Source organism: Podarcis erhardii (genome assembly GCF_964252035.2).
Source record: "Podarcis erhardii genome assembly, chromosome: 2".
NCBI classification, from domain to species: domain Eukaryota; kingdom Metazoa; phylum Chordata; class Lepidosauria; order Squamata; family Lacertidae; genus Podarcis; species Podarcis erhardii.
This window is the reverse complement of record NC_138498.1, coordinates 88,405,027-88,429,543: the sequence shown is the minus strand read 5'-3', so window position 1 is coordinate 88,429,543 and position 24,517 is coordinate 88,405,027. Positions and strand designations below refer to the sequence as shown.

The following is a 24,517-nucleotide window of genomic DNA, read 5'->3' as shown; positions in this document are numbered from 1 at the left end:
AAATCAAAGCATTGGACTGCTTGCTCTTGCTAACCATGGTGGCCTGTTAGATTTTAAAAAAGCAGTTTTATTTACAAAAAGGCAAAACTGAATTGTCCAACTAAAAGCAGTGTATAAGCTGACTTGTAGTCTGTCCTGGATTACTGGGGGCTGTACATGTAAGCAGAATGAGGAAATGGGATGAAAGTAGTGAACAAATTATTGATAAAGTGTACTAACTACCAAAACATTTCTCCACCATTTCTTACAGTTTCAGGGCTGTTAAGTAAAGTAGTAGAGTAGCTCTTCCTTTTCCTTGTCTATGAGTCCTTGATCCTCATCTTCCTTCTCTTTGTAGGCAGGAGGCTCAGACCGGAATACCAACCTTCTGCCAGACTAAAAGACACAATAAAGACAGGAGTCAGAAGAACCCTTAGTAATTTTCATGTGTGGTGTGCAAATGGCGATATTTAAAACTATACCGAAGCCATAAGTTCTAAGTGTACTTTTTTTAAAAAAAAAAAACATTTAAAAAGTACATCTGCAAAAGCAGAGCCAACTGCAGTATTTGCTCTTTTTTGCTGAAGAAAAAGATGAACCGCCACCAGTGTGGTTTCTTCTATGGTTCTCTGAAAGAGCAGAAACAAAAGTGCTGATGCATGTAGGAGCTCTAGAAAGGATGCACAGCTGCACCTTTATCCTTGGGGTGGCTAACCTGTGGCCCTGAAAATGTTGGTGGACTCCAACTCCTACCAGCTCTAGCTAGTATGATGAACAGGCAGGGATGTTGTGTGTTGGAGTCCAGCAACATCTGCAGGATGCTGCATTGTCTTCATTCTACATTCCCCTCTCCCAGAGTATGTGGTGCTACTGCCTCCTAACAACCCAATAACCCTCTGTAGATGGTTCATTATCCTGTTAGCACTTTGCTGCAAATTAAGATGCTGCTGCTATTCTTAGGAGGCATGCAAAAGGGAGGAGGAGGTCTGGCACTAACAGTGCTATCAGAAGTTATCTTTGAGGTAGCAACTCTTGCGAGAGAAAGTTGACAAAATTGTCTTGTGCTACAACCACATCTTTTGTAACGGAAAGCACACTCAATAACAAGCAAAGGGCAGATTGGCACCATTCAGCCATATGCCCAAGCTGGTTTTGCACTCACTATACCACCTTACAGCCATGGTTTATTGGGGGAGGGAAGGGTTGCCAAATCAGTGTGTCCAACTTTGCATTCCCATTACTCTGGCTCAAGAGGCAGCTTCTCATGAAAGCACCTTACAAACCACAACAGCAGATGGAAAGTGAAAGGTGAGACTGCTCTTAAGTGGTTGTGATAAGCTCCTGCTTTTTTCAACCTCAAAGATCCTACTATTCTTAAAACCACACGGGGTTTTCAACTAGCACATCATAGGGTGATTCAGTGAGCATTGTATACTTTGACTTCTGGGGTTTTCAACAAAGACCCCCAAAAGCTGTGTAAGCTTAGCAGTAATGGTGAAAGATGATAGGTCTCTAAAGGATTAATAACAGATAAAGGAGCAGGCACCAGAGAGAAGCTATAAGTTCACAGCAGGTTCCCACAGACATTTTTGCAGCTTAGGCCCCAGTAAATGGTTGAGGTGCTAAGAGAAGATAACCTGTCTGCTACCAGGTGCTTAAAAAACAACTGGAGGGAGGACAAACATTTGGTCACCTTATAAAAACAGTAAGATCAGTCAATCAGCTGTTCCCAAAACATTTCTATGAAATTCACCCCCCCCCCGTTTTTTTTCTTACTGGTTCCCAAATTGCTAAAAACAGCTTTGCCTGGTCACTGCTTGTTCTGCATTACAAAGTAAAATATGTAACACCCAGTCAGGCAGATTTCTATTGTTCATCTTCACAAATACAGGAGCTCTGAATATGGAGGCAGAGCATAGCCATATAATTGTAGAGTTGGCAGGGACCCAAGGGTCATCTAGTCCAACCCCTTGCAATGCGGGAATCTCATTTGGCTCAGGCTCCACCTACTGTCCTACTACTCCACCTACTCTCTCACCATCACTACTGCTGCTTGAGTCCATCCCAGGCATGGGCAACTGAAATCTCTATTTTACAAGCTCCTTGAAAGGAAGTGGGATAGCCCAGAGCGGAGATGTCTGAGGGCCTTCTCAGGCTGTTCCACTACCCTGTGCAACAACCCATGCTTTTCTCAGCAAGCCTAAAGAAAACTTGTTGAATTGCTGAGTGCTCAACCTCTTATTAAGTGCACTTGTAGCAAGTGAAGCTGCCGATCAAGTTTCTTTGGGCAAACATCCCTTGTTCTTCCGAGCAATGGGCAGATGTAGGCAGTGTTTCAGTAAAAGCCCTGTCCTTTTTATAGCCACCGTTTAGTGGAACTGGGCTTACAGGAGGAGACTGAGCAGAAAGGTTTGTGCGTCGGCTGCAATTCTGAAATCAAGGAAGTGCACAAGGACCAGTTGTCTGGAATTGCTGGATTTACCTTTCTTTTAACATCGGCTTGTGCTCTTGCCAGTGCACGCTGCAGCCTCTCTTCCTGTAATAGCCTCTGCTGCCTTATCTTTTCTTCTCTCATCCTGGCAAAATAAAGGAAACAGATTAAGGGCTAGAAGTACACGTCATGTAAGCCAACTTTATCTGATTAGATTTCTATTAAGCTGAATTAGCACAAGGACTGGGACTCGGGTGTTTCCATGCCATGTGCTTCCATGTACACACAAAAACAGGACCAATTCCCCCCCCTTTTTTTTTTGCTGGCAGCCCCTTAAGAATATAAGAAGCTGTCTTCTACTGAGTCAGACCATTGGCCTATCTGCTTAGTACTGTCTACACTGACTGGCAGCAGCTCTCCTAGCATTTCAGACACGGCTTCTCTGCTAGCCCTAACTGGAGGCACTGGGCTTAAAAACTGTGACCTGCATGCAAAGCAGATGCTCTCCCACTGAGCCACAGCCCCTTGGCTCTTTATGGGGTGCTGTGACAAAAGCCCCTGTCTATCAGAGGAAGACAGCTGCTACCAGAAGGAGAAAGCGAACAATTGTCTATGCACCTGTGCTTTGAATCCCAGTTTAAAACTGGGCATTGGCACATTCTCTTCTCCAAGTAAATTGAACAGAGGTAGTTCAAAGTTTTAAGTCAGAATCTGCCACAAGTTTCTGAGCTGTGCAGTTGTGGTTCAGCCTTCAAAAATGGGGTGAATTTTTTTCTCTGTGCCTTAATTTTATTTCTCAGGTTGCATTTTTTAAATAAATCAACTGATTTAGTTTTAAGTATGTTTAAACAGTAGGACTGACAAGCAACTAACAGTATCTGGCAGGCCTTGCCTCCTTTGCAGAGACAGCACAGGTTCCATCCCAGGTCAAGTTTTCTATATGTTCTCACTTGGACTGGAGACAATAAGGCAGTATGGTGCCTGCAGGTGCCAGGGTGCTCACTAATACCTGCAACAGCATCCATGAATGGTACCCAGGAAATGCGCCCTCGTAAATCCACAATGCGGAAGACGGAAGGTGTGCTCTTCCTGCTCAGATCTTATTTGCACTGGCTCAGTTTCTCCTTAAACATGCCCATATTTATTGCGAGAAGTGAAGCTACAGGGAGCCAGGCAGAGGGCCTTCTCAGTAGTGGCGCCCGCCCTGTGGAACGCCCTCTCATCAGATGTCAAGGAGATGAGTAACTAAAAAACCTTTAGAAGACAACTGAAGGCAGCCCTGTACAGAGTAGCATTTTAATATTTCATGTTTTCTTATGTTTTTATATATGTTGGAAACCGCTCAGAGTGGCTGGGTCAATAATTATTATTATTATTAATAATAATACCACCACCACCATCATCTACGCTCCTGTTCTGAATAAAGAACGAAGAGCTTCTCTCTCTTGAGTGAGCATGGTGATGAGGTGCCTGTTTCCCCTTGGAAGTGATGGTGCTGTCTCTCTTCTTTAAATAATAGCAATAATAATTTATTACTTATACCCCGCCCATCTGGCTGGGTTTGTTTCCCCAGCTGTTTTGTATTATGCCTTGGCAGCCATTTTGTGACTGGTGCCCACAGGACTTTCCTCCCCCAACCTCCAAATGTGCCCTCTGCTCCTTCCCCAAAGAAGTGGGCAGCCCCCGTCAGACCTCATCCTTCGCTCCTTCTCCTTGGCCTTCTCGGCTTGTTCTATCTTGGCTGGAGGGATCCTCTCCAGGCACTCGAGTAAGTCGTCCAGCTGGTGCTCAATCACAGTTAGCATCTGCAGGGTTCCCAGGTTTGCCTCGTTTTCTCCAATGCAGCGCCGGTAGACTTCCAGCACCTTTCGATGCAAGCTCACCAACATTTTGTCCTGCGGGCAGGTGTCAGTATTAACCTCCACGAACCTGGGACTGGAACTACCACATCCCTTCCACAGCAATTCCTCCGGAGTAACACTTCCAGTATTATTCTCCACCAGAGAAAAAGGTGTCAAGCTCCAGTCAGCGACAATCTCCAGGCACATGTTATCTGTTCTTCTCCTGGCCAAGGTTGTTTAGTCATCGATTTAATTCAGATACATACCTGAACGTCAGCTTTGTATTCTCCAAAGGAAAAGACTCGGGATTTGAGTTCGAGGTCTGCTGCAGTCTCCTCCTCTTTGACAATGTTGGCTTGAAGAGTGACTGTAAGCTGCTTTAGTTGCTCTATTTCACGGTCCCTGGTCCAGAAGAAAACATTTTTTATTTTTTTTAAAAAAGGAGTTTTGATATGTTTTATTTTCACACCATGTGCTAATCATGTGCAACAACTGCAGGCAGGTTAACTGTGAAACTTCACTTACATTCAGCTTCCTAGCAAACAGGTATTAGATAATCTGGATTCTTTTGGCATGGGGAAATGACGTCTCTATTATGCAAGCACGGGAATCCTAATACAAGGTCCTCATGAGATGAATGCAGATCCAGATTTAGGTTTGATGAGGCCCTAAGCTACTGAAAGTAATGGGGCCCTTTATATGTCCAGCTGTCCTTTGTCAACAACAAATTGTCGTTTTTGTTGTTGTTGTTGTTGAATATATGCTATATGGTAATTTATGGACCTAATAGGTATCTAAAGCCATTTGCACATGTTGCCATGCAACCAGTCCATGCAGAATGTAGGCACCCTATATATAGAAATGAGCAAACCAGTGATATTTTAGGGAGCAGGCTAGCAGGCGGGGCCCATTACTTACACCATAGGAACCTACACAACACAAAACACTGTTGCTGTATGTAGGTTTTATTTTTTATTTTTTTATCTTATAGTTTGGAAATGTACATCCAGGTTTTTTTCCTTTAATTTTTTGGGGGGCCCCCAAGAGAGAGGGGTCCTAAGCTATAGACTGTTTAGCTTATACATAAATCTGGCACTGGATGAATGAAAGTTGCGTGGATTCTATCACAGAGAAACACCCCATAGGGAAACTGGTCATATGTCCTATGAAATGTCTCTTTTTCCAGTCTGTGCTTCTCAGAATAGATTTTGATGATATAAATTGGAAACCACTCACGATGCAAAAGCATCTATGTATTGTGCAAATTCACTGTGGGCAATGTCCTTTTATCACTTACATTTTATTCCGCGTATTAGCCAAGGTATGCCGAAGTTCATCAAGGGTTTCCTCTGTTTCCTGAGAATTCTGAATTAGGGACAAGTTTTGTTCTTCCAACTCAGTGAACAGATTCAGCAGTTGGTGTGGATCTGTGAAGTACAACACTGGCTCCTGCAAAGGAAAGTGTCCTTTCTGTTATGCACACAGGAGAATATGCACGGCAGGAGAGATTAGTGTATGGTTAACTACAGCATGCATGTTCTCCTTTGCTGCAAATAAAATGTGTATCCCAATACGCCATTGATATATTGAGGGGTAGGCAAACAAAGGCCCAGGGGGCGGATCTGGCCCACTCACCTTCTAAATCCGGCCCGCGGACGGTCCGGGAATCAGCGTGTTTTTACATGAGTAGAATATTTAAAATGCATCTCTGGGTTATTTGTGGGGCATGGGAATTCGTTCATTTTTTCCCCAAAATATAGTCCGGCCCCCCACAAGGTTTGCTGAAAAAGTTTGCTGACCCCTGAGTTACACTGATGCCTGCAATTGCCCCTTCTCATGCTTCGGTCTGATGCCTAAGAGCAGGCCTGGGCCCTAGTCTTGCATTGCTATTATCCTATTGTAACCTACCCTTGCAGGAGTTAGTATGGCTTCTTTGTAGTCAGCATTTAATTAGCAGAAACGAGTGGTGGGCTAAAAGGGAGGATCAAAATGAGAAACTGACCAGCTGGTTGGATATCCTTTTAAAACAGGCCGAGCCCATTTCTCACACTGCTGCTTTTGTGCCACTGTCATCGGATAGTTAAGGAATGTTAAGGCCAGTGGTGTCTAACATGCAGACCCCTCAAGTGTCCCAATTTAATTGGGACATCCTGAATTAACAGAAGCTGCCCTGGCTTCTAATACCAATCCGGGATGCTCCACTTTCCCCAGAGGATACTCCAGGCTGCGCTGTGTCTCTCAGTGTGGTGCGGGCTGCATCTCCCGGTACAGCATGGGGTGGGCAGGGCGACCTTCCTGGAGGCTGTACCAGGCCATGCAGCGTCTCATGAGCAGGAAGCTGAAGACAGCAAAGGGAAGAGAGGAGAGGGAAGGAGAGCGAAAGCAAGTGAGCAAGGAAGGGGTCAGTTGCAGGGAGGGGCAAATGACAGATATGGGGATGGGAGGAGATGCCCCGAATTTTTGCCACAAAATGTTGGAGGGTATGCATGTGGATATGAAGACACCAATTAGCCTCGCCAGCATAGTGCAACACTATACAGTAGAGTGGTACCTCGGGTTAAGAACTTCATTCATTCCGGATGCCCGTTCTTAACTTGAAACTGTTCTTAACCTGAAGCACCATTTTAGCTAATGGGGCCTCCCACTAATGTTGCACCACTGGAGCACGATTTCTGTTCTCATCCTGAAGCAAAGTTCTTAACTCAAGGTACTATTTCTGGGTTAGCGGAGTCTGTAACCTGAAGCGTATGTAACCTGAGGTACCACTGTATAAGAAAGGAGCCCCAGATGTCATAGAGCTGGAAAACCTTCAGCCCAGAAGCTCAGACCCTGAAACTTAGACCTGCGATGCTGCACCCAGGCTGTCAGAGGCTGTGTCCATTGTTGTCCAGGGGACTCCTAGCAACCACAGGGGTCTTGCTTGGTAACCTTATGCTTTACTGTGTAATACAAACTGTAGTATTATGCCTTATTTAGTCTCCTTAGGCTTTATTTAGCTCAAGGACAAAATAGTTCAGGGCTCTAATTAATTTACACTACATTCCTATGCTCACTTACTTACCTGTGAGTAAGTCTAACTGAGCTTAATGAGACTTACTTCTGAGTAAGCCAAACGAACCAGAAGCAGCAAATCCCCATTTTGTAAATCAAAAGGAATACGTTCAATATGTTGGTTTCAAGGTTACTAACCTCGTCGTCATCATCATCATCTGACGGGATCTCTGGAGTTTCCCTGTCTCCTGCAATGCTCCTGCAAAGGTTATTTCTAAGTTAGATGCTTGCACAACATGACCATAACAATGGATAACTTGAGATTTAAAAATACAATAGAAATCAGTTTCTAGCCCTGCCCCTTTCAAGAGCTTGTGGCAAGCGATAACAGCGGAAAATAAAGCACACAATGAAAACAAAATACAGTGGTACCTATGGTTGCGGGCAGGATCCGTTCCAGAGGTCCAGCCGCATCTCACTTCCGTGCATGCACGGCGGTAGAGAGCTTCTGCGCATGCGCGAGAGGTGAAACCCATAAAAATACTTCCGGGTTTGCTGCTTTCGCAACCCAAAGTTTACGTTACCCGAGGGTAACGTAAGTCAAGGTTCTACTGTGTCGCAATTAACTGCAAGCTTATACTAGCTTACTCAAAAGTAAGTCTCATTAAGTTCAATTAGACTTACAGGTAAGTGAGTGTAGGATTGTAGAGTAAATTGGTTAGTTCCCTTAGTTATTTTGTCACTACAGAAGTTCTCTTTTGTCCTGTGTGCCACTTTTTACCAGCCTCATCACTTCACCAAGAGTTGCCAACCTGGCACCTCTGGGCAGGGCCTCCAGACTGAGCTTTATTTTTTAATTTCTTTTTTAAATCACAGGCATGATTGTATGTGGGCCAATGATGTTGCCTTTATAATTCCTTCCCCTTTTGCACTTACGATCTTTTGCCAAGCTGGGATCTGAGGTTCTGCCTTGAAGACACCTGGCTGAGCCTAATAGAGTCCCTTCTAGGAAAAACTTGGCTTTGAGTCCTGGAGGAGCTCAAATCTATTCCAGACAGGTCAAAACTGGAATGCTTTGGCAGTGATCGGCTTTTCCTCCTTTGCTGCCAATCCCGACCTGAGCAGGAGAAGGGAAAATGTGCCTTAAGTTATACAGACAAATACATTTCATGCAATTGAACTCAATGGGGATTCCTTCTGAGTAGAGGTGTATACATATTTTACCACTACAGTTCACAGGACTTTCTGACAGGTAGGTGAGCCTAATGGTGTGTCATGAGAGAGCTTTTATGTAGGTAAAGGTAAAAGTAAAGGACCCCTTGATGGTTAAGTCCAGTCAAAGGTGACTATGGAGTTGCAGCGCTCATCTCACTTCAGGCCAAGGGAGCCGGTATTTGTCCACAGACAGCTTTCTGGGTCATGTGGCCAGCATGACTAAACCGCTTCTGGGGCAACTGAACACCGTGACGGAAACCAGAATGCACGGAAATGCTGTTTACCTTCCTGCCACAGCGGTACCTATTTATCTACTTGCACTGGCTTGCTTCTGAACTGCTTGGTTGGCAGGAGCTGGGACAGAGCAATGGGAGCTCACCCTATCATGCGGATTCGAACCGCCGACCTTCCAATTGGCAAGCCCAAGAGGCTCAGTGGTTTAGACCACAGTGCCACCTATGTCCCTGTTGTTCAATGTACACACCAGCCCTGCCAGGGCCTCACCAGTTGTGGCACCCAGACTGTGAAACTGCCTGCCCCTGGATAGCAAATGACTCTCCTTTACTGGTTTCAGTCTGCTGTTAAATCCTCCTTGTTCTGCTATGTGCAGTGGTGGTAAATGTTGAAGTACAGGAGCTCAGCAAGAGAGCTCCCACAGCCACGCCCACAAGAAGAGTACCAAATAATACCAAATTTATTAGGATCATCTGACCATATAAGGATAGCAGACTAGCAAAGGGTGTCTTGTGGATAGCATGGGATCAGGAGAGCTGCTTCCATGTCCTTATTCAACCATGTATCATTTATGAAATTCTCTGCAGAAAAAGCTGGGGGAAAGCACCATTGAAGTCAGCGGTGCTTCTCCTGACTATATTGGGCTCTAACAAAAGGCCTTCAGACAGCTAGAATGCAGCATTTAGTATTTAATTAGAAAAGGAAGTGTTACCAATTTAAAACTGCCAGCATAAAATAAGAACCCCCTCAAAGTAAAGCAGAGAAGTATCTAGCCTTGGCTTGATTATTTTCCTTATTCCCCAATTCCTTTATGCTAATCTGTCATAAACAACCATAAAATGGGAGGTGCACATGTGCCCAAACAATGGACAGTCCTTTGCTGGGAGCTCTTACTTTTGGAAGGTGCGAAATCTTTGTCAGGTACAATTTTCACCGTTTTTTCTTTGTCCTTCATTCGCTTTCTTTCATATTCCTCCCGCCACTCTTTGGGGGACAGCTGGAAGAGGAAGTCCTTGAATACTACATACTCCTGCATAGTGTCTTCAAACCTGGCGATCTCGCTAGAGGAGGAGGAGAAGTTCCATCAGGTTCCAGTCACCATGAACAGAGTCATTTGCAGTCTTCTCTGCCTAGAGGCAGGGGCGGAGGAAGGGGGGGTGGGCCGCCCCGGGTGTCACCGCTGAGGGGGGTGACAAAATGGTGGGCGGCACTCACCGCAGGGCCTGCAGTGCACCTGAGCCACGCGTCTCTCTTGGGAGTGACGCAGTGGCTTGGGCGCCCACAGGCTCCATGTTGCCCCAAACAGTCCTCCCTCTGCCTCCCCCTCAGCTGTAGGGCAGCTAGTGGGAGGAGGCAGGCAGTCCCCTCAGAGGCCCCATGGAATGTCCTGCCCCAGCTCGCCCTGCCCTGTGGGCGGCTGGACCCAACCCCATGGACGGCTGGCCCTGCCCCTGGGCACAGGGCATGCGCCCCGCCCCAGGCACCTAATCGGCTTGCTCCACTGCTGCCCAGAGGAAAAGCTTCCAGGGTTGGACCATTTCAACCCATGTATTTTGTCTCTTGGCAGAGGCCAAGCCACAGAGGGGTCTGCTTCATTTCAGCAACTACTAAACTTTCTACCTCAAAAGAAGACTGCTACATCACACTGCTGCTGTTTCCCAACAGGGAAAGCTGTGGAACAGTCAGAGTTGGACCTCCCGCGTATAAAGGCGGGGGAACAAAACTCTCCCTAAATCAAGTTTTTCAGATTAATCAAATTATTGTCTGCCTCGTGTCATGTCAAAAGTTGATTTCTCACAGATGTGGAATGGGTATTATGTGGTACCAGTTCCACAGACTGTAGTGGTTGAGAGGGCAAGGCGATTGCACAGGTAAGAGGGTCCCCAAGTATATATAGTAATAGTAACACCTCGGCCTGGTAGCAAATCAGCACCCAGTGAAGATCTCTTTGCAGGATTGGAGAAATAGCCTCTGGGGTATTACAAAAAATTACTATAACTGACAATAATTCCAAATATTTTCCAAACAATTCTGACCTTTGGATGTTCATCATTTGCGCAGTCAGTTCTCGGATCTCAAGGATCTTTTCCAGCTTGGCTTTGGTTTCCTTTTCAGCGCTAAGAAAAAGGCATCAAAACAACAGTTACCTGAAGAACAGGAGGGGATGAAGCAGTGGTGGGACTAAAGGTCCTTCTCCCTGAAAAGCCAGATGCAGCTGCTCAGGGAGAGGGAGAGAGACAGACAGAGAAAGAAGCTTCTTCCTTGCCTCCGTGTCCTCCCAGCTCAGCCTTGTCCATACAGGGCTCTTCCGCATGGCAGCCTTATCTGGACTCAGCACTGCTCATGTATGTAAGTTTGCAGTTGCATCTTCAGAATCCCACCCCATATTCTCCATTTAATCCAGATTTAGTTTCCACAGGAAAGCTGATAAATGGGCATTGTAAATCTGGATTAAATTGTGGGGTAGGGTGAGAATGGGGCGGCATTTGGATGAGAATGCTGGACCCTGTGGAAAAACTTGTAGGCATGAGCAGGACTGAGTCCATAATAAACTTGTGCTGCCTTTGAGTGTGCAGTCATTGGCAAGATATGTGGGGCCTTTTAAAATCCCACCCATATGCACCTTTCCGGGCATCTTCAGTCTTGATGTGGAGTTTAGTCCCTGGTTATCGGTTTCTTGTTTCCATTTAAAAATAGCTTATTTGCCACAGCATATATTTCAAACATTCTCGTGATCTTAAAAACCATAAAACAACACACCATGTGCTCCAATCTCATTGAAAGGAAGGAATACATTATATCTAAAACGATTTGAAAGGTTAAAATGTATACTTCAAGTATTCCAAACTATGTTACCCACCCCAAACACCTCCCCCCCATGTGCCTCACTATCTGTGTGTTCAATAAAATTGTTCCCTACTGTGTAGGAGTTTTTCTTTTAGCCTCTTTCTACATGCAGTTTCCATGTTAGATTTTCCAACAAAGCTGTCTGCCAGACCGCTTCATACCACTTATCCATGGTCAACATTACAATGTTTTCCATGTTCTGGCTCTGGTCATTCTTCCCGCGGTCAGTAAATGGGTTATAAGATATTTATTTCTAGTTCTTGGTGAGTCCTGACTGTACAAATTAAGCAATGCCATCCTGGAGACATAGGAACTGTCTGCCATGTAATCAAAGATATCTCTGCAAAGACATTTTCCCAGAATTTTTCTATTTTTGAACACTCCCACCACATATTTCTGTATGTCCCAATAGTGGGACACCCTCTCCAACACATAGGAGAGCTGCTGGGTTTTATACAAGCTAGACATCTAGGTGTTAAATACCAGCCATGTGCAATTTTGAGGGCTCTTTCTCTTGTCAGTGCCAGAATAGATTTATACGGGGCTTTGATCCAGTCCATTCCATGCGTCTCCCTCAATTTCTAAATCCCAATTTGATTCCCATCATTCTCATTATTCTGGGGAGGGAAATACTGGGGGTATATTGGAAAACACACATATGCGTGCGCACACACACAAAATCTAATGTGACAGTATGGAGTCCAAATTCCAGCATTACATTTTCAAGGCTTGTGCAGAATTCCTATCATTCTCCTTCAGGAACTCATCAAACATGGCGGCATCCTTCTCAAGGTCTTCCTCGGCTCTTTCCAGCTTTGCTTCTTCTTCAATGGCCAAGTTTTCCAGCTTCTGGATCTCATCTTTCTTTACTGTTACAGCATACTGGAATTTAGGCCAAAAAGAAGAGAAAAATTACTGGCCCACACTGGAGACTTGCTGAATTGTCTTTGTTATGATTCTTGACTCAGCTCAGCAACCCTTTAAAGTCACGTATGAAAAGAAATGCAATGCAAAAAGGTTGCATTATCTCCCCAAAGTCATGTAGGGAGTCCAAAGTCTATACCCCAAGTCTACTGAGTCCCAATCAAATACATTTTCTTCAAGGTAAAATAATTGCTTCCTAGAGCTGGATCAATTCTGTCTGTGGCCTGCAAAGGAGAGGTCATAGGGAACAGCAGATAATTACATAGGATAGGGTTCAACACACCACTGAGGCATGAAGCTCACTGGGTGACTTTGGATCAGTCACCATCTCTTAGCCTCACAGGGTTGTTGTGAGGATGAAATGGGAAGGAGGAGAACCATATACACCGCCTTGAGATTCTTGGAAGATAAAGGCGGCATATATATGCAAAATAAATCAAATGCCCCCCCCCCCGGGATGGCACCCAGAGCAGACGTATCCCCCCGCACCCCTATTCCTCTCACAGTGGTTGCCATATGTCCGGATTTCCCCAGACATTTTTTTTAGCGATTTCCATCTTGACACTACTTCCAACTGCAGTATTCCGGATATGTCTGGGAAATTCCGGATGTATGGCAACCCTAGCTAATTAAATAAGCACATGGTACAGTCCTTTCAGGATCTTACCACTATAAGATACTAGCAGTAGCCACTATATCTAACTCTATTCTCACAGGAAGAAAGCTAGCTATTCTCTGCAGGAAGAAAGCTAGCATGAACATGTACGATCACAACTGTAACCTGCTCTTCCTCCATTATACCTTCACAACATTCTAAAGTTGGAAACAGTGGCCTGTCCAGGTCCACTCACTGAGCGCCATGACTGAGCAGGGACCTGAAGCCAGCTGTCCCGAGCCAAGCCCATTGCTTTGACTGCTGCCCTCCACTGGCTCAGAATCAAATTCCACCCAAACTGAAGCCATATACCTGCAGCAAGAACATCTGCCGTTTCTGGTTGATGTAGTCATGCATGGTCTCTCTTTCGACGACCTGGTCTAGAAAAAGAAAGAAAGGCAGGAGGAAGAGAGACAATTGTGCAAAGTAGAGATAGAACAAGCAGCTGCGAAGCGAAGGCAGACCATGTGCAAAAAAGCTGTGTTCAGAAGAGTTTCAAGAATCAGTAACAATTCTCCAAGAAGTTGAGATGTACGTGCAACTAAGAGTCTACAACCAGCTACATCAGGGGTGGAGGAACTCAGGCCCTGGCCTCTAGATTTGGCCTTTGAGACTTTCCCAAGGCTACACCCCTCACTGGCACAGCTTCACAACCTCTGTGAGCATTATTGCCTAGTTGGGAATAGGCCCTTGAACTCTAAACCTGCTTTTTTCTTTTCTGGATGGAGGACAGAGAGGGTTGTGGGTAAGTATCTGTTTAAATCAGCTTGCTATGTAAAGATTAAACCAGGCATCCCTAAACTTTGGCCCTCCAGATGTTTTGGACTACAATTCCCATCATCCCTGACCACTGGTCCTGTTAGCGAGGGATCACGGGAGCTGTAGGCCAAAACATCTGGAGGGCCACAGGTTGGGGATGCCTGGATTAAACATAAATTCAGCATTCTGCCTGCTTTGACATCTAGCCCTGTTCACCTAATGCGGCCCCCCCAAAGGTTGCCCAGAAAGGAATGTGGCCCTCGGATTTAAAACAAAGGTTCCTCATCCCTGAGCTTCACGGATATTTCCCCCATAGAGCGTCTGCCCCCTAACCCACTGTTGCTTTTCTCTCTGTGGAAGCAGGTGCCCACAATTCTGAATGGGAAAAAAGCTGGAAGGAAAAGGGTCAAGCACATGGGTGTACGCACGCCCAAACCCTGGGGCACTCCTTTACTAAAGACTGCAACATCCAATGGCTGCTTTCAGTTTGAAAAATGAAACATACTGGAGAAACATGTAGGCAATTGCACATCATGGGTTGTTTTTGCCTGAGGTCTTTTGTTACTGGAGATGTGTCAGCAACTGAGCCTGGAGGCTGAAGCAGTGTGTGTTCTGTCACTCAAACTGCCGTCAGTCTCTTGGTTGTGTCCTGATCTGGACGCTTTCTGTAAAGATCCCTACCTTTAGTGACTGCTATCTTCCAAGAGATGCTTTCTCGGAGAGCTTTGAGGCGCTCTGCTTCCGCAGCCAACTCTTTGTCTTCCGCTTCCTCTTCCATTTGGATTTCTTTCTTGAACCCAGATTGTTTGGCACCTTGCAGGGTGGAGCAGGTCATCTTCTCGTGAACCTTCAAAGTCTTCCTTCGCTCTCGCTCCTAAGGGTAAAAAGGGGGTAGGCTTATTGCTCCATCCAGTTTTCAGTAACCTCCAAGATTGCTTTGAATATACCATATTTTTTGCTCTATAAGACTCACTTTCTCCCTCCTAAAAAGTAAGGGGAAATGTGTGTGCGTCTTATGGAGCGAATGCATGCTGTGCAGCTATCCCAGAAGCCAGAACAGCAAGAGGGATTGCTGCTTTCACTGCGCATTGTGCGTCTTGTGGTCTGGTGCGTCTTATAGAGTGAAAAATACAGTGTGTGTGTGTGTGTGTGTGTGTGTGTGTGTGTATGGTGGTGGTGGTGGCCAATGGTGACCAACTAGAGGGACCGGTATGAATGGAACCTCTGCAAAAATCAGATCTGACTGCCCAACCTCTAACAGCCAACACCTATTTTGGTTAGGAATGTCCAGACAGCAAATTTTATTAGGAATTGTAGATACCGAGATTCCAAAGGAACAGAAAAGACTCTCTATGTATGCAGCGACCGCCTAATGGATGCTGTTAGCCCAGAGATGGAAAGAAGAAGAATAATGGAAAATCAAGCTGTTGGAGTTTGACAAAATGGCAAAACTGACCGGAAAGTTCAGGAACCAAGAAGACAAAAGCTTCAAGAAAGAATGGGAAAGAATTATAATTTATCTAAGAGACCACTGTAAACAAATGAAAACTTTAGCAGGATTTTAACACCACTTGTAATGTACCAAAGACTTTGGATAATGTGGATAGACCTAAAATATGGATGATGAAATAATATGCAGTTGTAAATGATGACAATAGCACCATGGAGGGGATGGTGGGAAGTCTGGAGATTCATAGAAATCTCTAAATCTGAGTATGTATTTGATATTGTTATAATTTTATACTTCTAAAATTAAATTAAAAACTATTTATGGGGAAAAAGGAATGTCCAGATAGCATAAATTGGTTGTAGACTCAAGCCTGAGCCGATTGTGACAATATAAAGAGGGAAAGATGTCCCAGAGGTGATGGCTCATATGGATTCTCACGTGCCTTGACACTGAAATAGTTCTACTTGCTGTCTTATAATGAGCCAGAATATTGTCAGCACTGAATGGCAGCTGCTCACCAGGGTCTTTTCTAGTCCTACCTGGAGATTCTGGGGGTCGAACCTTAAGATCTTTTGCATCCAAGACACAGAGCCACAGCCCATCTCCTAAAGTCATCCAGCAAGCCCAAAGATGATCCCAGAACTCAGCGCTGAGCTTCTAGTCCCAAGACCAGCATTGTTCCCGCAACTTGCTTCCTGACCCTATGGTCTATAATTGTGTTAATTTATTTTAATTTTTAAAAAATGCATTGCTTTGCTCCTTGCTGCCTCTGGGCGAGACAGAAATGTAATAAACAATAACAATAATGCTACACTGCTTGTGGTCAAGAAAGATTTCCTCCAGGAACCTCCTGTGATTGGTACATACCGCTCTTGCCTTTTCCTTCTGCCTGTCTCGCAGCAAGAAGATATCAATATCCGAAGGGATTTTAAACGGGTTCTTGTCTAACTGAAAGTCTGTGGCACGACTAGAAGCTGCAAGAAACAGGAAGTTATAAGTGGGGGGCGGGGGGAACAGCTGCCCTTCAGGGGGAAAAAGTTTGCATGATGTTAATTGGTGACAGTGGCGTAGCGTGGGGGGTGCAGGGGGGCCGGCCGCACCGGGCGCAACATCTGGGGGGGGGCCGCACTCGCACTTGCAGCTCTCTGCCCCTACCTGGCTCACTCTCTCTCTCTCACTGCTGTGCGAATCCAATCCGAGCCGCCGGGTTTTGTTTTAAAATGGCAACTTTAAAAAATCTAAGAATATCAGGTGGTAAGAACCACCTGAGAAGAGACTTCCCCTTCTCTCACATACAACATTCTAATATTTGTATTTTATATGCATGTAGCATATAAAAACAAAGTATTTCCCCCGTCACAAGTATTGTTTCTCCCCATTTGAGGAAGATTAATCTTTTTCTTTTAAAAAACAAAAACAAAAAACCCCAAAATTATTAATGGCTTTTCGCAGGCATGGCCAAACTTGGCCCTCCAGCTGTTTTGGAACTACAATTCCCATCATCCCTTTTAGGGCAACTGAGTATTGTTCTTGTTTTGCTTTATATTTGCTGCAAAGTTGGTGCCTAAGCTTTCTTTGCAGGCCAGAATGAGATTGATCCTGACCGTCCTCAAGTCCAGTGCAATTCAGGACCACATCAGACATGCTAATGGAGATGCATTGGGGCAGACATGTCCAAGGCATCGATCAGGATCAACAGATCGATCCTTGAATGGATTTCCTTCGATCACGATATGGCCAGGCAGCCTTTGCTCCTCCCTCGCAGCCGGGACTCGGCTGCGGAAGGAAATTAGCTGTGCCTCCGCTGAATGGGGCTTGTGAGGTGGCTGCAGGAGGGAGAGACTTCTTCATCTTCATCATCATTTTATTTGTATGCCAACTTTCCATAGTTGGACCATGCTCAAGGCGGCTTACAACATGACAAGATTTACATAATTACAAACCTAAGAAAAGTCCTAAACAATAAATAAAACATATCAAAGAGTACACAACCAAATGGAAACAATTTCCACATAAATCATAAGATCTAACACCATAGATACAACAATAGTATCAATGTTCAATAGCCTCCGCTTTTGTAGCTGGAGTCAGTCTGCACTCCGCCCTCCCAGGCCAGACTTGTGCCTTCGCTTGTGGTCCCATAAGCTCTGGAGCACATGCCTCTCTCACTTCACTCTGCTAAGGAGGCCGCCTTTGGCTGGGCGGCCCTCGCTGGGTGCTGCAGGACTGGACTCGTGTGGTGGGGAGAGGGTGCAGCATTCCCCCTCGAGAGCAAAGGAAATTGGGCTGTGGGGTGGCGATGTTCTGAATTCGGGATGAGGCAAGATAAAATGAGAGTGCCTTTTCTTCCTCCTCCATACAGAGCGACCTGTGGCTTAATCAGCTGTTGCCTCCATTTGGGCAATACATAGAAGGCGGAGATTGAATCCACTGTGAATCTGTGCTAATGAAAGAAAGGTTTTTTTTCTGGCCACCAACACCTTACCCCTCACAGCAGTGGGAGAGTGTGGTAGATCACTGCCAGTTTTTAATGCTGAATAGTAGATCACAGTCTACTTGAAGTCGGACACGCATGCATTAGGGTATCTCCACCTTTACCCTCTCTTTCTCTCCAGGCTGCTTCTGGACTTGTCTCCATTTTGCAGGTGGGATTCAGGTTGTGTAATCAAAGGCCACACTCAAACCATGCATTTAAAGCACTGTGGTGTTGCTTTAAATGGCCATGGCTTCCTGCAAAGAACTCTGGGAGCTGTAGTTTATTAAGGGTGCTAAGAGTTCTTAGTAGACCCTCCCAGAGCTACAGTTCCCAGAGTTCCCTGGGATAAAAGGTAGAAGGGGAGCTACGCCAGCTTGAACAACTTAATAGGAAAACTGGAACATATATCAAAACAAAACAAATTCCTTCCAGTAGCACCTTAAAGACCAACTAAGTCATTTCTTGGTATGAGCTTTCGTGTGCATGCACACTTCTTCAGATACACTGAAACAGAAGTTTCCAGACCCTTCTATATAGTGAGAAGGTGGGGAGGGGTATTACTCAGAAGGGTGGTGGGAATGGGTGATTGGCAGATAGCTGTGATGAGCCTGTTGACGACTCTTAACGACTGCAATAGGTCTTACAGGAAAAAGCAAGGGGTGAAAAGGTGAAAAATGGCTTTGTCATGTATAATGACAAAGGGTATCTCCACCTTATAATGACAAAGGGTATCTCCACCTAAGCTCATACCAAGAACTGACTTAGTTGGTCTTTAAGGTGCTACTGGAAGGAATTTGTTTTGTTTTGACTATGGCAGACCAACACGGCTACCTATCTGTAACTGGAACATATATGCAATTATAAAACAGAAATAATAAAAATCTGCAAGATTGTCTTACCTAGTTTTGATTCACCTGACTGAACTGAGGGAATTGTAAACACATCCCCAACTTGCCGAGATGTCAGTCTTTCTCCTGGAACAATAGGAATCAACCCCACGCTTAGTCATGGATATCTCAGGAGTTGGAAAAAAATACTTGAGGTTTCAGGAAGTGAGGCTGTGAGGGTAATGCTTCACATTTTGTAACTAATGCTCAAGTGATAGGACCTGTATCATGAGGACTGTGCAGATCAGTAATGGCTAACCAAGTCCCTGTGGGCTTTATTTAGTGCTCCAGCTTTCTTTCTATTCCGTCCCTTTTTTAAAGTAACCCTTGATAGAACCTTAGATATGAGGCAAAATGTACAGACATATAAAAATATATATCCCACAAATGTCTACGTCCTGGAGATTTCTGTATTCTTCAGAAGCTCCTCAGATTACGACATGAGTTTTCAAACCAAACGGGCCAAGCCAGTTAACTAAAGTGGTGAGAAAGAAAGAAATAACTTACTGTAAGTTGCTTCAGAGCTCTCTGCATTCAGAGATGTATCTGAACGAGCAAAAGAGACTACAGACATGTTGGCGACGTTCTGCCTTAATAAAATACAGGGTAAGGTTTACACTGGATGTTGGTTTCCCCCAAACCGTATGCTGCGTTCACTTCCTAGAACATAAGCAGAAAAACAGAATTGATGCACCAGGCGAGTGGGGAAGAGCCAACTGCACCTATGTTGCTCAGTCTCTGTAGGAAAATAAAATAAAATTGATATATAAATATTCAGAGGGACAAGTAAAAACTACTACAGAGGCTGTGTGCACACTATACATTTAAAGCTTATTCAAAGCTCATTTTCCCACATCAAAGAATTCTGGCCACTGCAGCTTACCTCTCAGAGAACTGCAATTCCAAGCAGCCTTTAAAAATATAAAGCGGTCTAGAAATGAAATGAACAACAACAACAACAACAACCCTTTACAAACTTTAGTGCCCAGTTTTTTGAGGGAGAAAATGTTTTTTTAATGTGCTTTAAAGGTACATATCTTACACAAGGGCACTTCCAGACAATCTGCTTATTGAGCATTCACCCTAATTAGTTTGCAGGGAGATTAAATGGCATTGGCTATTTAAGGAGCATTCATTCGGATGTGTTTGTGGGGAAGTTAGATGGCATTGCATGGAAGCATGTATTATCCCTCATATTTCTGTGCATTTCCTCATTGCTTCTCTTATTTCAACATGTCTGATCTTTTGGGGAAGAGGGTTTGTCGCCCAAGACCTCCCAAACAACTACAATTGTGCAGCCTGAATTTGCAGATATGTGATTGAATCCCACCCAAAAATAGTGACTGTCTGGAAGCACCCAAAAACATTAATCACAAAAAGCCTGAATAATCGTTTTAGACATGTTAATGGCAAGCTTAAAAGGATCTGATGCACTGCAACCGAGATTTGGTTTCAAAGGTTAGGTAGGGGCCATGGGTAGTCATGTTCATTAGGCGGTGATTCCCCAGCCTTGTTGAAGGGACCACCACAAAGTCATTTGTGCCATCAGAGCCAAAGTCCAGGGCCCCACTCAACTGAATAAACAGGAGGACCCAAAATTTTTACAGTTGAGGGAAAAGTTTCCATTAAGAAGTTTCCCCATCTCAAAGAAGCAGAGAAAGTACAATTTTTCCTCCCAAATATGTAAAATTGCAATTTGTTTCAGCTGAGGCAATTATTCTTCCTGGTGATTAATTATTACTGTATTACAATATGCGAATATTTAGTTTATACAAGCACTTCCAATCAAACATTTAGGAACGGTCCTTCTTAATGAAAAATCACATGCAAAAAAACTCTGTACTTCTTTCAATACTACAGTATGACCAATGCCCTTAACTTCTGTTTGTTTGTGATGCACTCATGGGTGTAGCCAGGATTTTTGTTGTGGTGGGGACAGAACTTTGTTGGAGTGCAGAACCAACATACATAATTGGTCAGTTAGATAAATATTTCTATTGTTTTACTTGATCCAAGGGGGCAGCTGCCCCCTCCGGCTATGCCCATGGATGCATTATGCACTGTTTTATATTGTAGTGATATCTGTGTACCAAAAGTGAACTAAAATATTATGGGGGTGAAACTTGCATGCTCATACAGCTACAGGTCTTATCTTTCCAAGCTATTTGAATTGATTCAAGTTAAGTCAGAGAAATGGAACAAAGTTCCTGATGAAATATACATAAAGTCTTCGCAGGACCTGAACTACAAGTAAATCACTACATCTGATAGAACCAATCCTATAATTTGTGGGATATTCTTAATTTTCAAGACTAGCTTTGCATATTATAATATTTTGAGGTAATTCTTTAAGATAATAATTACTTAACAAACAGTAGCATTGTGAGATTTCATACAGCACACAATCCAAATCAGGTTTACAGGGAAGGAAGTCCCACTGTGTTCAATGGGATACGCTGCATGATCTTTGTTTACCCAGAGATAAACCCACTCTTTCAATGGGGCATGTGATCATAGAAGCTGCCTTATGATGAGTGAGAAAATTGATCCAGCTAGTTCAGTATTGTTGACAGTGACTGGCAGAAGCTCTCTAGGTTTTCAGGCGAGCAATATTCACAGCCCTACCTGGAAATGCAGAAGATAGAATTGGGGTTTTTCTACAGGTAAAGGATTTAATCTACCATTGAGCTACAGCCCTTCCCCACAAATGTCACTTAGGGCATACTGCTAAGTAAATGTGCATAGGGTGCAGCTTTTCTTGCAAGTTAAGTCCGTATACAGTCACAGCCTGCTAACTTCCTTTTAAAAAAGCAAACTAATTATATTTAACCAGTTGCAGAGCAGAGAAATTAAAGATGCTTATTCAGTATAGCCTGCTCTTTCCCAAAAGCTCAGCCCAGGTTACAATGTAAAAATCTTAAGAAATGAAATAGATTGCATTGCCTTCTAAATGCCAAACTGACAAATGTCAAGAGCAACCTGAACCCCCGAGGTCTATAATTTCTCCCTCCCTCAGAAAGGTTACACACACAAAACATAAACATTAAAATATTGGTGCTTTGAATGAGCAGATTGTCCTTAAAAGTACAAATATATAAATCAGCTGTCAAGAGCAAAAACAGCAACTGGGCTGAGAAAACACTGGAAATATTTTTAAACCCCCTGACGGGAATTTAAGAGGCAGATGAATGACCATAGATGTAAATATTTTGGAAGGGAAACTTATTCCACAGGCAGCTGGATCTTCAACTTTAAATATTTGCGGATGTGTGTGCCTGTGTAATGCTACCGCTGAGGAAAGTCCACAAGAGTTTAGTTTCTTTTGAGGATATGGTATGCTTCCACGAAAGTCACAGTAATTCTCCCCTAAAAAACATCCATTTAGCCTGCCGACTTCCCTGCTTTCAGACAACTCAGAGACCTATCTCTCACCAATGCATATAAGGTTTAACAAAGCACATAGCTCACCCTGAATTCTCAGTTGCGACTGGAGGAAAACAACAACACCGTAAGTGAAAAATACAAGGAAGGAAAACAAAGTTCAGATGTGCCCCATTTAAACGCTTCATTTAACTGCAAGCAAGAATCCTCGGCGTCTGGAAAGCCCCTTTGGCCAGCTGCGTTCAAGCGCAGCTGCACTTCTGCACCAGAGACACGATTTGGTGCCTCGACGTTCTGCCTTTGCCATTGTTCTCCTATATTGTTTACGTCGCCAAGGCAACCATTCTCTCCCGTTGCCGGGAGATGCTGACGTCATAAAAGGAAGAAGCGCCGCGTCGTTCCGGAGGGATGGTTGGCCAACCTGGGCAGAGGGGCGCAGCAGTGGAGAGGCAGGCTTTCCTTGCGTCGAATTGTAACAGCCCCTTTTTTGTTATAATAATAAGCTGGTAATACTAGAACTCGGTCTCTGTGTGTGTCATTCAGTGAACTGTTACAGATAGGTAGCCGTGTTGGTCTGCCATAGTCAAAACAAAATAAAAAAATTCCTTCCAGTAGCACCTTAAAGACCAACTAAGTTAGTTCTAGGTATGAGCTTTCGTGTGCATGCACACTTCTTCAGATACTTTAGTGAACTGAGATACTTCAGATACTTCAGAGATACTATCTGAGATTCTTCAGATACTTCAGTGAACTGAGAGGGACGGTAGACGCAGGCTAGACAAAACAAAGCTATCTTTTTACGCAATAGGCAAGTAACCTGTGAAATCGGGGGGCCCAGAAGATGCAGTGAGTGCTGGATTTACGTATAAGCTAAACAGTCTATAGCTTAGAGCCCCACTCTCCTGGGGCCCCCCCAAAAAAAATTTAAAGGGAAAAAATGGGTGTACATTTCCAAAATATACGATAAAAAAGAAATAAAATAAAACCTACATACAGCAACAGTGTTGTGTAGGCTCCTTTGATGTAAGTAATGGGCCCCGCCTGCTGGCCTGTTCCCTAAAATATCACTGGTTTGCTCATTTCTATATATAGGGTGCCTACATTCTCCATGTGCAAATGACTTTAGATACCTATTAGGTCCATAAATTACCATATAGCATATTTGTTGTTGTTGTTTAGTCGTGTCCGACTCTTCGTGACCCCATGGACCAGAGCACGCCAGGCACTCCTGTCTTCCACTGCCTCCCGCAGTTTGGTCAGACTCATACTGGTAGGTTTGAGAACACTGTCCAACCATCTCGTCCTCTGTCGTCCCCTTCTCCTTGTACCCTCCATCTTTCCCAACATCAGGGTCTTTTCCAGGGAATCTTCTCTTCTCATGAGGTGGCCAAAGTATTGGAGCCTCAGCTTCATGATCTCAGGTGATCACTGGAAGGACAGATCGTGAAGCTGAGGCTCCAATACTTTGGCCACCTCATGAGAAGAGAAGAGAAGAGAAGATGGTTGGACAGTGTTGTCGAAGCTACCAGCATGCGTTTGACCAAACTGCAGGAGGCAGTGGAAGACAGGAGTGCCTGGCATGCTCTGGTCCATGGGGTCACAAAGAGTCGGACACGACTAAACAACCACCACCACCATCCAGGGATCCTTTACCTTTAAAGTCCTGCAATAAATGGCACAAAGAAAGGGTTCAAGTTCAAGGCAGTAATTGTGAGCCATATTCAGTGGTGCAGCAGATACCCATGCGCATGTTGGCGATGACTTTCCTGTCCCTTCCAGCCCCTCTCCTGTGTGCTGTCAAATTCAGCTTTAGAGAGTTGGGGGACTCTCTGGATCAAATTTGGGGTGTGAGTGTGGAGAGGAAACAGAAGTCTGGCTGTGCTGCTAGAGAGTTGGATACAGCTCTGTGTATTTGAAGCCCCAAGTCCTTGTTATTTATTCCTAGCCCCACATTCCTCCCCCTTCATATTGCGGAGGCTGGTGCCTGAGCTTTTCAAAACAACGCTTCCTGTCATATGCCAATAATGTTCCAGATGATTTTGTGGACCCTGCAGAAGCTCAGTATAGTATAAAATAAATGGCACAATTTGTTCTTTGAAAAATCAAATCAAAACTCTAAACTTCCATTTACAGTAGTTGTCACAGAGGCATCGCTTCCTGTAATTGCTGGTTACTCAGATACTGGAGCCAGCAAACTGTGAAACGAGTGAATGGTACAAGCAAGGAGAGAAAGGAGGCTGATTGTGGAACTCTGAAAACAACAACACACCAAACATCTGTTTAGGCTTCACAGAAATCCCGTGGCATTCATCAGTGAGAATTAAAGAAATTCATCCAAGTGCACATACATCACTACTTTGTCATGGTGAGGGTTTCCAATGCAGAAATAACAATAAAAAATAATGATCCTATAAACATAGGAAATGCTTTTAAAAATGTTTAAACTC

General features: G+C 44.3%; 1 protein-coding gene across 2 annotated transcripts; it reads right to left on the bottom strand.

Annotated features, from left to right (window-relative positions):
* Positions 1-46: 46 nt before the first annotated feature.
* Positions 47-22,339, bottom strand: CFAP100 (cilia and flagella associated protein 100). Of its 2 annotated transcripts, XM_081852989.1 has the most exons (17): positions 22,158-22,339; positions 21,181-21,314; positions 19,197-19,349; positions 18,702-18,776; positions 16,194-16,300; positions 14,558-14,750; positions 13,430-13,497; positions 12,257-12,420; positions 10,728-10,808; positions 9,586-9,752; positions 8,179-8,359; positions 7,441-7,501; positions 5,549-5,700; positions 4,518-4,653; positions 4,103-4,305; positions 2,462-2,555; positions 47-375 (listed from the first exon to the last, which is right to left on the bottom strand). In XM_081852989.1, the coding sequence occupies exons 3-17, from the start codon at positions 19,261-19,263 to the stop codon at positions 262-264; spliced, it is 1,863 nt and encodes a 620-aa protein (XP_081709115.1). In that variant the 5' UTR covers positions 19,264-19,349; positions 21,181-21,314; positions 22,158-22,339; the 3' UTR covers positions 47-261. The 2 variants fall into 2 exon arrangements, with proteins under 2 accessions (XP_081709115.1, XP_081709114.1); XM_081852988.1 differs by lacking the exon at positions 21,181-21,314 and having other exon boundaries at positions 22,158-22,338.
* Between the last annotated feature and the right edge of the window lie 2,178 nt (positions 22,340-24,517).

Excerpts from the sequence above, each read along its gene's own strand:
- CFAP100 (XM_081852989.1), bottom strand. The coding sequence starts at position 19,263 with ATGTCTGTAGTCTCTTTTGCTCGTTCAGATACATCTCTGAATGCAGAG. Across the intron at positions 14,751-16,193 it reads AGAAGGAAAAGGCAAGAGCG|GAGCGAGAGCGAAGGAAGAC; the intron begins GTATGTACCAAT and ends TTTTACCCTTAG. Across the intron at positions 9,753-10,727 it reads CAAATGATGAACATCCAAAG|CGAGATCGCCAGGTTTGAAG; the intron begins GTCAGAATTGTT and ends CTCCTCCTCTAG.